Raw genomic sequence first — 13,113 nt, 5'->3', positions numbered from 1 at the left:
AGTGGAAAAGAACAAAGATCCAGACATAGATCCATACAAGGAAGGTCAACTGATTTTCGAAAAGGGTGCAATGGTAATTCAACACTGGATCCTTAACCCACTGAGCAAGGCCAGGGATGGAACCTGCATCCTCCTGGATGCTAGTCACATGCGTTTCCACTGAGCCAAGACAGGAACTCCAGCATGGCTATTTCTTATGATCTACACCTTCTAGATGCCAATGAATCCTAGATATTTATCCTAAGGAAAATTCCCTTCCTATACACAAAAAATCTGTACACAAATGCTTACTTGACAGGTATTGATAATCACTGAAAACAATCCAAAAGTCCCTCCACTGGTGAAATAAACTATTCATTGAACATCCATGTGGCAAAATGCTGGTCAGGAACAAAAAGGCAAAACACAACTGGTCACATAACAACTTGGATGAATAATCTGTGCTAAGTCAAAGAAGCCAGCCTCAAAGAGTTATGTACACACAGTGTAATTCCATTTGTATAGCATTCTAGAAAATGGAAAACTATAAAATCAGAGAATTGATCAGTGGTTGCCAGGGGTGAAGAGTGAGGGGAGGTATTTGATTACAGAGGGGAGAGCAGAAGACCGGACTTTTTATCCTAAAGAAATGAGGAGCCGGGAGTTTGAGTTGTGGTATAGTGGAAACCAATCCAACTAGTATCTATGAGGATTTGGGTTCAATCTCTGGCCTTACTCAGTGGGTCAGGGATCCAGTGTTGCCGTGAGCTGTAGTGTAGGTCATCGATGTGGCTTGGACCCCACGTTGCTGTGGCTGTTGTATAGGCTGGCAGCTGTAGCTCTGATGTGACCGCTAGCCTGGGAACTTCCATATGCCACAGGTGAGGCCCTGAAAAGCAAAAAGCAAAAAAAAAAAAAAGAAAGAAAGAAAAGAAATGCGGAGCCACTGAAGGTTGATGTACAGGAGAGTGTAGTCTTCACCTAGGCTAAAGTGAGAATAAGTGGGGACAAACAAGACTGGAAAGAGAGAAAAAAAATAGAAATATAAGAGCAGTCATTCAGATAAAGCATGAAGGTGGCCTGACCAGAACAGTAGAGATGGTGACAGAAAAGCGCAGACAGATTTGTGTGAAATACACAGGGCTATGAATCACCAGGACTCTGGACTACTTATTGACCACCGTGGAAGGATGCCAGAGGAAGACGACAGAGGCAGAGAAGATACTCAGGTTTCTGGCTGCCTCCACTAGATGGGCCACAGAAGGTAGTGCAACTCAGAGATGGAAAAAAAAGGAAGACCATTTTTGAGATAGAGCTGAGAGGAAGTTTATCAGTGATGTCTCTTACCTGGTTTTTGCATGTCTCACAATAAAAGAATGAGTAATGATTTAGTTACGTTTATTCTAAGAAATGACTTAAAATAAGAAATCATAAAATGTGAATTTCCAAACACAAGACATCAAACAAAGAAACCATCATACACAAAAACAACACAAACCTGAGTTTACTGATACATTTTCTCTGTCTGCAACTTCAAACTTCATTTTATTCAAGGCTTTGATCAGCTCTTGATGATTTCTTTCTGTTTTGTTTTTCAGACGTAGAATATTTTCCTTAAACTCCAAAATATGATTTCTACAATTAATTAATTGATTACCTATGAAGAAAATATAAATTTATACATGTAGCAGTGGTATCATACAATTTTCTATAATACAGAATGAAATATAAGGTACATGCTTCAATATAGCTATACACAGCATTACATTTATGTACATATAATATATATACTGTTATACACATATAACATATGTTATATATGTACATAAAAGACTGGGAAAAAAAGAATAAAATGCTAAAAATAGTAACATCTAAAAGGAGAGATTATCAATGGTTGTTACTTCATTACTTGGTGCTTTTCTATGTTTTCCAAATTTTCCATTTTGTGCATGCACTAGATTTGTAATTAGAGGGGAAAGCCAGTTTAGCCAAAAATTTCACTTCTAAGAACTTTTCTGAAGAAAATGACCATAAGTACGCACACATATTTGGCTCTAAGGATGTTCAACATAGGCAGCATTATTTATCACTGTAAGAAAAATGAAAACAACCACAATGCCCAACGATGGAACTAGGCTAAATAAATTACAGAATATCCTTTTAAGGGTTCTGGTGTGGAGTTCCCGTCATGGCTCAGTGGTTAATGAATCTGACTAAGAACCATGAGGTTGTGGTTTCGATCCCTGGCCTTGCTCAGTGGGTTAAGGATCCGGTGTTGCCGTGAGCTGTGGTGTAGGTTCCAGATATGGCTCGGATCCCACGTTGCTGTGGCTCTGGCGTAGGCTCGGCAGCTACAGCTCTGATTAGACCCCTAGCCTGCGAATCTCCATATGCTGCAGGAGCAGCCCTCAAAAAGGCAAAAAGACAACAACAACAACAACAAAAAAAAAGAGTTCTGGTGGCTCTCAAGTTAAATGACATATAACTGACTCCCAGTTTTGCCACTTAGTATCTTTGTGACCTTGGGCAAGCTACTTAATTTCTATCCGCCTCTGCTCCTTTAGGTGTGAAATAACCCATAAAAATCCCTGCTGCAGAGTTGTTGTGAAGTTGTAATGCTATTATGCACAAAAACCATACAGCAAAGCACATGAAAAAAAGATGCTTGGACAAATGTCTAATAAATATTGTTTATCAATGGACTACTCTTTATTCATTTATCAATTAAATACTATGTAGCTTGGAAAACCTTGCAGAAGACCATTTAACACTACAAAAACAATTTTTTTAAACAAAACCTTATAATTTCCTTTTTGCAAAAACAGTACACTAACACAGTAAAAAAGAGTAAGTGTACAAGTTTATATTTTGCTAATATATAATCTGTGGTTTGTTGAATCACTTTTTTTGGCTGTCCCCGAGGCATGTAGATATTCCCAGGATTGAACCCACACCACAGCAGCGACCTGAGTCACAACAGTGACAACGCCAGATCCTTAACCCACCAAGCCACCAGGGAATTCCTGCTGAATCACTTTTTCCTATTTTCACAAAATTATTTTGCTTCTAAAATCATGTTGCATTGCTTCTGTAATCAGAAAAAAATAAATAAAAAATTAAACACCTTTTCTTTGCCAATTACTGAGTCAATGGAAACACAAAAATAAAAAAGATAGGTCAGTTCCTGCCTTCAGGAAGTTTATAAGCTAATCAGTAGACCTAAACTGATGACTGAAATCAACGCAATATTTCTGATGTTATAAATTGCCTTCTCCTTGGATTTTAACTATTTAGGCACACCCATTGATGACACCAGTCCCCAGTACAGACTATCAGCTTTACTTGGGGCTCTCTGACAGCATGCACTGGGATGCTGACATTCCACCTAAGTGAACTGACCCCTACTCCTACCCCATTATTGAAAGAGGAGCTGGACAGAAGTGGGCCACACCCACAAAAGGGGTGACTTGCATGTGTGTTTACTACTTAGGAGGAAAAAATAAAAAGGGAGCCTGGCCCTTCTTTCAGATATTACAAGAGGAAGAGCCAGAGATGGTCTAGGCTGCCTTTATAAGGAAGTGATTCTGCCTCCTAGTGAACTTGGCCCATAAAAATCAGATCTATCAACTTACCACTGAATCTGATCATTCAGGTGAATCTCTCAGTCTTCTGAGACTGGCAATGAGCTACTGGGCGAAATTCCAAGTGTTCACTTTAAAATGCCCTCTTTAGGAGGGTGAAATGAGAGCTATACCCTTGCAGGAAGTGTGGGCAGAGAAGAACAAGGTTTCACCCCGGCATGCAGTGATAATAGTAGGCACAAGGGACAGAATTTAGACGGTCTGGGAGGGGAAGGGAGAGAAAGGCTGGAGAAGGATCTGAAGGATGTGATGTCCTCAGGGACTCTTAAAGGAACGTGAGCTACTGGACAATTGAGAGAAGCGAGGAAAGGCATTCTAGTTGGAATGCAGTGTGGAAAGGCAGAGAAGCATTCGAAAATATGGTCTCTATGGACCCAGAAGCTGGTCACTATTTCAGGGCAACATAGGGAAAATTCACAGTGAGGTTAAAAGAGGGATCTGGTTATGCTGGTCTTTTTGATAAGCTACAAGGAGTTTGAACTTTTCTGTATAAACCAGAGTTTCTCAAACCTTTCTTGTAACAAACCTCAAATGACACTGAATATCAATATAAGGGATGCTGGTGGAGGCAGAACTTGAAATAGCCCAGCATATTCATGGAATTTCTGTGAAGTTTCTTAAAAATGTGTACAAATTTTGTAGACCATCCCACAGTACATTTTTTCACTCATCTGCCTTTTATAAACCAAAACACATGTATGTGTGGCCTGTGGCAAAGATCCAGATGATGCCTTTTCTCTGCTCAAAACCTTCCAGAGATTTCTCATCCCACTTAGAAAAACAGCCAAAGCCCTCACCACAGTGGAGCCCAAAAGGACTCAACAGGACTCACCCATCACCCCTTCTACCTTACTCCTGGGAGCAGCTCCAGACACAATGGCCTCTATACTGTTCCTCGGGCCACCCACTTTCCCACCTTATTGCTCTGGCTCTTGGAATTTTCTCAACTTGTCCTCCAGATACTGCCTGGCCAGAGCTTCCTAATTTCATTCAGGTTTCTGCTACAATGTTACCTTCTCAGAGAAGCCTGCTCTGCCATTCTATGTTAAATAGCACAGCTTCTCTCTCCCTGTACCTTTTTATTCTTTCCCAAATCACTTGTCACTGACTTCCTAGTATGTATTTACTACTTTTATATTTCTCCCAGAGTTCTCCAGAATGTAAGCTTGAGAACAGCAAGAAGTTTTGTTCTATTTTTTAACTAAATTCCCGATGCCTGAAACGGTGACTGCCATATAGCTCCTACACAAATATACGCTGAATGAATGAATAAATCAGTGTATAAATGGACTTACCAGCATAGGAACTGATTCGAATGATTCTAAATGTGAATCATGCTTTAATCAAAAGAACTGCAACTATAACAGACAAATCTTGAATATTCATACAGTCAATACTATTTGAGGATGCTTATGTATTTTACATTGGATGTGGTTTAACCAGTATAACCCTGTTATTGGGGCTTCCAGGGTAATATTCTCTTTGCAAAATGGATCATGTGATTGGAGTTGATACATCATGGGTGATGCAACATTTCTGGACTTCCACAATGTCGGGCAGTCCTTGAGGGATCAATTTTGCAAACATGCAAAGAGTTTTCTCTAGAGGAAGTATTGTTTTCAGAAACAACCATACAGGGAGTTCCCATTGTGGCTCAGCGGTTAACAACCCTGACTAGTATCTAGGAGGTTGCAGGTTTGACCCCTGGTTCTCCTAACTAGGTTAAGGATCCAGCGTTGCCATGAGCTGTAGTGTAGGTTACAGACAAGCTCAGATCCTGTGGTGCCGTGGCTGTGGTGTAGGCTGGCAGCTACAGGTCTGATTCGACCCCTAGCCTAGGAATCTCCATATGCCTTGGGCGCAGCTCTAAAAAGACAAAAAAAAAAAAAAAAAAAAAAGAAAAGAAAGAAAAGAAAAAAGAAACAACCATACAGATATATTAAAGGACATAATCTCTATTTTTGGATCTGCTTCTTGTATATTCTTACCTGATAATTCAATTCATCAATGTTCTATTTAAAACATTTATATTATTTGCGGAATTCCCGTCATGACACAGTGGAAACAAATCCAACTTGGAACCATGAGGTTGTGGGTTCAACCCCTGGCCTTGCTCAGTGGGCTAAGGATCCGCGTTGCCGTGAGCTGTGGTGTAGGTCGCAGACGTGGCTTGGATCCGGTGTTGCTGTGACTCTGGTGTAGGCTGGCGGCTGCAGCTCCGATTCAACCCCTAGCCTAGGAACCTCCGTATGCCTTGGGTGCGGCCCTAAAAAGACAAAAATAAATAAATAAATAAATAAATAAATAAATAAATAAAACATTTATATTATCTGCATATTCACTCAGGTATTCTGGAGGATGAAAAGCTGCAAAATAATTTTGCAGAAGCTTGAATAATTTGATGCTTTGAATCAACTGAGGTGAAACTGTGAAAACACAAACCAGTGTACAATGAGCCAATGTGACTTCTACCATATAAATGAGTCCAGGTGAGAGCCTATGCACCACTGACTTTGCTCTTCAGAGCAGAGGTCCAAGGCACTACTCCCCGTACAAGGAAAATGTAAGCCGCATTTTTCTAGTAGCTACATGTTTTTTAAAAAATAAAAACAAACAAGTAAAGGTAGTTGTAAACAGTATAGATAATGTAATCCTATATATATAATATTTTTGAACATGTAATCAACATAAAATACTTAATGTAATAGTCTACATTCTTTTTTGGTGCTAAATTGTTGTTGTTGTTGTCTTTTTTTTTTTTTTTTTTTTTTTTTTTTGCCATTTCTTGGGCTGCTCCCAAGGCACATGGAGGTTCCCAGGCTAGGGGCTGAATTGGAGCTGTAGCCACTGGCCTACGCCACAGCCACAGTCACGTGGGATCTGAGCCTTGTCTGCAACCTACACCATAGCTCACGGCAACGCCAGATCCTTAACCCACTGAGCAAGGCCAGGGATCGAACCTGCAACCTCATGGTTCTTGGTCGGATTCATTAACCACTGAGCCACGATGGGAACTCCAGGTGCTAAATATTTTAAATCCGGTATGTATTTTATACTTCTACGGTACATCTTAACTCAGATACTAAATTTTGATAGTTACAGTAAAATGCAATCTTACCAAAACAAAAAAATTTTGCCTGATGGAGAAATATTTTGCACTACTTCAGTTTTTAAATTTAAATTACTAAAATAAAATAACTCAGCTCCTTAGTTTCACTAACTACACTTCAAGTGCCTGAGAGCCACCTGGCTAGGGGCTACCGTATTGGACGGCATGGGTCTGTGGTACCAGCTGTGAGCTTATTAGAAACACAGGCTTTCAGGCCTCATCCCAGACTTCCTGAGTCAGAATCTAGTTTAATAAGATTCACAGGTGATTGGTATGCATGCTAAAATCTGAGAGGCACTATCACAGACCCTTTTAATTGTTTTATCTTTCTAATAATTGACTTCACCATAGTTCCAGGCTTTACCACCTCTAGATGCACTGCTATAATTGCCTCTTAGTCTCTTGCCTCCAACGCACGGTTAATCTTCTGGAAACACTGCTCAAAGACTTGAAATGATTCCCTGGACGCTTACTGAATAAAGTTACACTTGCCTTAATATAGAAGGTCCTATACGATATGGCCAGAATCTGACTTTTCCACCTTACTTCACTCACTAAACACCTCCAGTAAAGAGAAGCAAGCTGAAGAAAGTCCTACTTCTATTTAATACTTACCATGGGCCACTCACTGTGCTGTGTGATAAGACAGCAAACACAGATAAAGTCAGGTTCCTGTTCTAACTGAAAATCAGGCTGCAAGGGATGAGGGAAAGGGGCACATTTTTAAACAATTAATTATAAAGTAATGGGTAAAATGGAATTATTCTTAAGTGCCACAGGCAAAGGGAGCCAGGAAGTGGTGTTGTTTTGATGTTGCGATCAGGGTACAGTTTCACTGATGGTCTGGAGACATGGGTGGGGCACTGCCATCAGGGACACAGGACCAGGTGTGACGAAGGAGAGAGCTATGAAGGAGAGGTGGAATTGGAGTCACACCATCTTCAGAATGCCTTGGAGAGGCCGGGATACCAAGGAATGGAGCCACAAGAGGAGGACAGGAGGACACACAGGAGGAAGAAGGCCCAGAGAAGGAAAAGGAGAATAAGGAACTTAACACAGGCTTTCAGCCATAGAGATTCTCACAGTTCCAATGACTCGGGGGTCCTTGAGATTTGAAGACTGGACGGCTGGCCTAAGTAACTAGCCAGCAGATTTTGAGGAGGTCAGGCAGGTCAGTAGGTTTTAACCAGGACAGAAGAATCCAAGAGGGATGTTCTGAGAATTTGGCTGCTGTCAGAGTTGTAAGTAGTGCCTGAGATGGACCCTTTCAAGGAGCTTGGAGAGGTTTGGTATGTCCAGCAAAGTCTTTTAATAGGACCCAGTCTCCAGACTGTAGGACTATAGATGGAGGCAGGTTCTGAGGTCGGGGTTAAGTATTTACCAGTCCATAAAAAGTTGCAAGTTAGTTCTAGGGCTGGGAGGTAAGAGCCAAGGAGGACGCTTTGTGGCAGAAAAGGGAGTAAGAAGAGCTGGGTGTCCATACACGTGTTTGAAGGGACCGAGGAGCAATCCAGAGTCATAAAAGGGCACAGGGAAGGAGTTCTAGCCAGCTCTGCTTGAATTCCAAGGTGAGCTTGGTGAGGTGTCTTGTGAGGGAGGAATAAGCCTTTTCAGTTATTCCTGAAGATTGGGTATGCCAAGCTCTAAGTAATTTCTTTTTTTTTTTTTTTTTTTTTTTTGTCTTTTTGTCTTTTTTGTTGTTGTTGTTGTTGCTATTTCTTGGACCGCTCCCGCGGCATATGGAGGTTCCCAGGCTAGGGGTCGAATCGGAGCTGTAGCCACTGGCCTACGCCAGAGCCACAGCAACTCGGGATCCGAGCCGCGTCTGCAACCTACACCACAGCTCACGGCAACGCCGGATCGTTAACCCACTGAGCAAAGGCAGGGACCGAACCAGCAACCTCATGGTTCCTAGTCGGATTCGTTAACCACTGCGCCACGACGGGAACTCCAGTAATTTCTATTTAATGTCTAAAGTGTGAGACACCTGTTGAGAAGTGAAAACTGGGCCGCTGTCACTCTGGAGAGCTGTGCGGAAACGGAACCTAGGGATGATCTCTTGAAGAAATATCCAAGTTACTTCAGAGACCCTTGCAGATACAATGGGGAAGGTTCAATCTACCTGGAAAGTGCCTCTGGGTGTTAGCAAATATTTGCATTTTTTGTGGGAGGGCATATGGGTAAAGTCTAAATGCCAGTCCTATCTGGTAGGTGACCCCTTCAGTGGTTTTTGGAAGCAAAGGCAGAGGCTTTAAATGACCCTGGGGGTTTACCTGCCTGCAAATTGTGCAGTGAGTGTACTGTAACATTCTCCAGAGTTAGAGGAGTGGATAAAGTGAGCTTGGAGAAACTTCAAGGACCTCCTGCCAATGTAGGGAGAATTACATAGGTCTTTTAGAACACAGAACATAAGTCCTTTAAACTTCCTATGAGTGGTTCCTCTATGCATTAGTTTTATGGTGAAATATTTCAACACTACAAAGAGTATTGCTGACCTAAAACAAATAGACTGCCAATTATTTCTCCAGCAAAAAAAAAAAAAAAAAAAAAAAAAAGCCAGGGGTGGGGGGTATTCGATATCAATAGAGAATTGCAATTCAGGGTCTGCAAACATGAGGAGCCTTGTGCAAGTCCCTCCATAGCAAAGGAAAGGAAGTTGGGAAGTCCTACGACATGAATAGGTACTTATTAAATTTATTTATTCACTCAACCATTCATTCACTCAACAAATATTTACCATGGCAGATAGTTTTCAAGATTCTAGAGACACAGCAATGAACCAAACAGGAAAAAATGGAGGGGGAGCTCTTCAAGGAGCTCTTCAAGGAGCTTACATATTTGTTGAACAAACTGATGAATTATTAAATACTATGAGGTTACAAAAAAATTAAAGGTTGGAGTTCCCGTCGTGGCTCAGTAGTTACCAAACCCGACTAGCATCCATGATGATGCGGGTTCCATCCCTGGCCTTGCTCAGTGGGTTAAGGATCTGGCGTTGCCATGAGCGCTTGTGTAGGTCACAGACATGGCTCAGATCCTGAGTTGCCGTGGCTGTGGTGTAGGCTGGCAGCTACAGCTCCTATTCAGTCCCTAGCCTGGGAACCTCCGTGTGTCGTGGGTGTGGTCCTTAAAAAAAAATAAAATAAAAAGCAAAAAATGAAAAACGAAAAACAAAAAAATTAAAGGTTATGTACACAGAAAAATTAATTTTACAAGGGGAAAGAGTAAAGCACAAACTGGTGGTTATCTTTCTAATATTCCCAGTTTTTCATTGATAAGAGTTATAACTACAGATCAAATTTTTAAAACATTTGTATTATTTTTGTTTTATAAAAATCAATACTTCAGAAACTAAACAAAGTCTGTGGGTTTTTTGGTTGATGTGAGAACATCTCATTATAGTACTAGAATTGATTTCCTAATTGTTTTAGAGCTAAGTTCCACATAGAAAATGAAAAACCTGCTTTATCTGCTCTATTAAGAGTAGTGCCTTCTCAGAACAATATCTCATTTTATGAACTTGAACATATAAATGATAGGAATATAAATGCTTTGGGGAACCAAACTTCTTTTTCCTGGTCATAACTGGAAAACACATCAAAATGATTGTGTCTTAAAGTCTAACATTTCATTATAAGAATACAAACTGTACTAAAATGCCCTCTGAGGTTACCAAGCTAAATGCCTTCCAAAATTACTATAAAAAGTTTACATTTTGCTTTCCAATTATCAGTAATGGTGTACTTTTTGGTGTAAAAGTGCTCATTGTTATCCGTTCTAAAATAATGAAAACATGTTTGGGTAACATTCTTTATAAGAAATGAAGAATAAAAGAGTACAAAATTAAGATTAGCATAAATCCAATAAATTAATGTACATTTCTGATCATTCAAACCAATGGGGTAAATGTTCGTATTGTGTGTACATGATAAAATTTAGTATCAGGGGATTAGAATGTAATTTCAACATTAATTACAGCAGTAAAGCTGCCTCCAAATTGATCCTCCACATTACTACCAAGATTACTTTATGTACTTTGTGTCCTAATTCTCTTTAAAAAGCATGAAAAATGAACAGAAAACAACCTAAGGACAATCCTGGAAGCCTGGGTTGATATCTTTACAGGATTCCAAAGTCTTAAATTCAAAATTCAACTAAATAATACTAAAATACTCACTATGGACTAGTGTGGAAAGAGAAAATACAGGAAGCCTAATTAACTTTAAATTTCAGATAAATAATGTTTTTAGTATAAATATATCCCATGAAATTTTTATACTTAAAATTAAAACTTCTGCATTGTTGGAGTTTCCTGTCCTAGCTCAGCAGAAACGAATCTGACTAGGATTCTGAGGATCACTGGTTCCATCCCTCACCTCGCTCAGTGGGTTAAGGGTCCAGCGTTGCTGTGGCTGTGGTACAGGTTGGCAGCTGCAACTCCAATTCGAGCCCTAGCTTGGGAATTTCCATATGCTGCCGGTGCCGCCCTAAAAACACACACACACACACAAAAAGCAAACAAACAAATAAAAAACCACTTATGCACTGTTCATCTGAAATTCAAATTTACCTGGGCAACCTCTATTTTTATTTGCTAAATTAGCAGCCCGAAAGACACCAATAAACTAAAACCTTGGTGCGTTTCAAAGTGGTAACGCAAGCCCTATGGCCCGCCTGAGAAAGCTTAGGTGCTAAACCAGTGCTCTATAAACCGTTGATAATGTCTGTCTCCGTCACCTCATTTCTCTTTAGCTTCGCAAACAATACTTTAAGGAGACGAAGTGTGGCTCGAAAACAAAACATAGAATTGGAAAGAGGAAAGAGGCTGACTGTAAGAGTTCCTGACGTCAGACATTTGCAGGTTTCTGGAGAAGACGACGACTTGCGGGTTAGAAGCGCAGCCTTTTAACCTTTGAGGGGATAGGAACCTGCAGAGGCCAGAGGGGGCCCCGCAAACTCCGCAGGCCAACCGGTTAGTGCGCGCGCGCCTGGAGAGGTCACGGCCGCCCGGTAGACCAGCGGCGTCCGTTACCGCTTAACGGCCGGCGGGACAAGGGAGTGGGTGGCCACCTCTGAAAGTCTCTAATAAGACAGTATGCGACAGCCAGCACGTTCCCACGTCCTCCACCCCCTTCTCTCCGACCCGGCCGCACTAGCAATTCGGGAGCCCCGAAGCCCCGGAGGCAAGAAAGAGGCCGGGAGAAGCGACCCGCCGCTTACTGGTTTGAGTCATCCTGGAGATGCAGAAGCAGGAGAAACTGAAGAGCACGAAGGCGACGAGCGCGATCAGCAAGTTCACGTGCCTGGTCCTCATGGAGCTGGCCCGACTGGCTGCGACCAGCGGCGCAGCGGTATTAAGAGAGCAGCGAGCAGACGCCGCGGAGGGCGGGCGCGCACAGCGCCTGCGCCCCCCGGCCGCGCGCCTCTGCGACCCCTCCCCGGCTGGCTGGGAACCCCAGCCCTCAGTGAGCTCCCCTCACGGAACCTCTGCCCCCTTGGCCTCCTATCCTGTGGCTCGGCGCTCAGACTCCTGAACCGCTTGCCAGGGCTGCTGGTTACTAAATGAGACAAAATGTGGGAAAGCTCCCCGCTGCCTGGCTCCAGGTAAGTGCTTAATAACTTTATTGTACTCGTAACTGTCTAGGAAGTGACGCTGAGCTAACAGTTTGCATATATTATCTCGTTAAGCCCAAACGACATTCCAGCGACCAAATTTTTTAAAGTATAAAATGAAGATACAGTAGCATCTACCTAATATGCTCTTAATTATCTTCATTTTATACTTTAAGAAAATGGAGCCATAGTAAAATTGAGCAACTTGCTGTAAGCGGTTCTTCTACAAACCTTGTACATAGAGGTTTCTAAAGAAAATATGTCTCTTGGAGCTATCAAACACCCAAATGATGTAGGAGGCTTAGATATTTGTGTGAGGAGTGACCGGGCCCAGACCTTCAGCTTAAACTCTACATTTATTTTTTTAATTTTTTGGTATCCCCTCCACTAAGAAAGGAGCAGAGGGTCAACTTTTGTGAAAGAAAAAAGTTGTAAATATGATGAATGACAGCCCAAGGGAAATTTGCCCAGCCTTTGCCAAGTTCAAGGCATTAGTGGGAAACACTAGGGGAGTATCAGTAAGGTGATAGTCTCCTGGGACAACTTGAACACGATTTGCTATTCGGGTCCTCTGCTCTGATCATTTTTTCTTGTTTGGGACTCCCCAGCAGTGTCTGGTAACAAGCATTCGGTTTCAAACCAGCACCACTGGGCTAGTTTCTGGTCCCATGAGAGGAGAAAGATTTGAACACAGCCAGTCCGAGGATGCCATTATAGGCTGTATTTTCTCATGAGTGAATGGCTAAGAATTGTAGTCTTCAGTTAGGCAGT

At 41.7% G+C, this 13,113-nt stretch overlaps 2 protein-coding genes across 7 annotated transcripts in view; one reads left to right on the top strand and one right to left on the bottom strand.

The window, feature by feature from the left end:
- The window catches only part of MGAT4D (MGAT4 family member D), a 48,641-nt gene extending 36,548 nt beyond the window's left edge, over positions 1-12,093 (bottom strand). For 2 of the 4 annotated variants that reach the window (XM_084972840.1, XM_013978887.3), the window contains exons 1-2: positions 11,950-12,093; positions 1,478-1,636 (exon numbers count right to left, since the gene is read on the bottom strand). In XM_084972840.1, coding sequence (XP_084828966.1) covers positions 1,478-1,636; positions 11,950-12,043 — 253 coding nt within the window. In that variant the 5' untranslated portion in view covers positions 12,044-12,093. Of the gene's footprint in view, positions 1-1,477; positions 1,637-11,466; positions 11,729-11,949 lie in introns of those variants that run through there. The other 2 variants (XM_084972843.1, XM_084972842.1) reach the window with 2 other exon arrangements.
- A 93-nt stretch (positions 12,094-12,186) lies between these two features.
- The window catches only part of ELMOD2 (ELMO domain containing 2), a 40,640-nt gene continuing 39,713 nt past the window's right edge, over positions 12,187-13,113 (top strand). For all 3 annotated transcript variants that reach the window (XR_014812906.1, XM_084972844.1, XM_084972846.1), the window contains exon 1: positions 12,187-12,333. Coding sequence is in view for 2 of the 3 variants with exons in the window: in XM_084972844.1 (XP_084828970.1) it covers positions 12,302-12,333 (32 nt within the window). In the remaining variant the exon portion in view is untranslated. The remainder of the gene's footprint in view (positions 12,334-13,113) is intronic.

Source organism: Sus scrofa, chromosome 8 (assembly GCF_054392235.1).
Source record: "Sus scrofa isolate SSC_HxYL_T2T_F1_AM1 chromosome 8, Sscrofa_HxYL_maternal_Yorkshire_Landrace_v2.0, whole genome shotgun sequence".
In the NCBI taxonomy this organism is placed as follows: domain Eukaryota; kingdom Metazoa; phylum Chordata; class Mammalia; order Artiodactyla; family Suidae; genus Sus; species Sus scrofa.
This window is presented reverse-complemented; position numbering and strand designations above follow the sequence as displayed.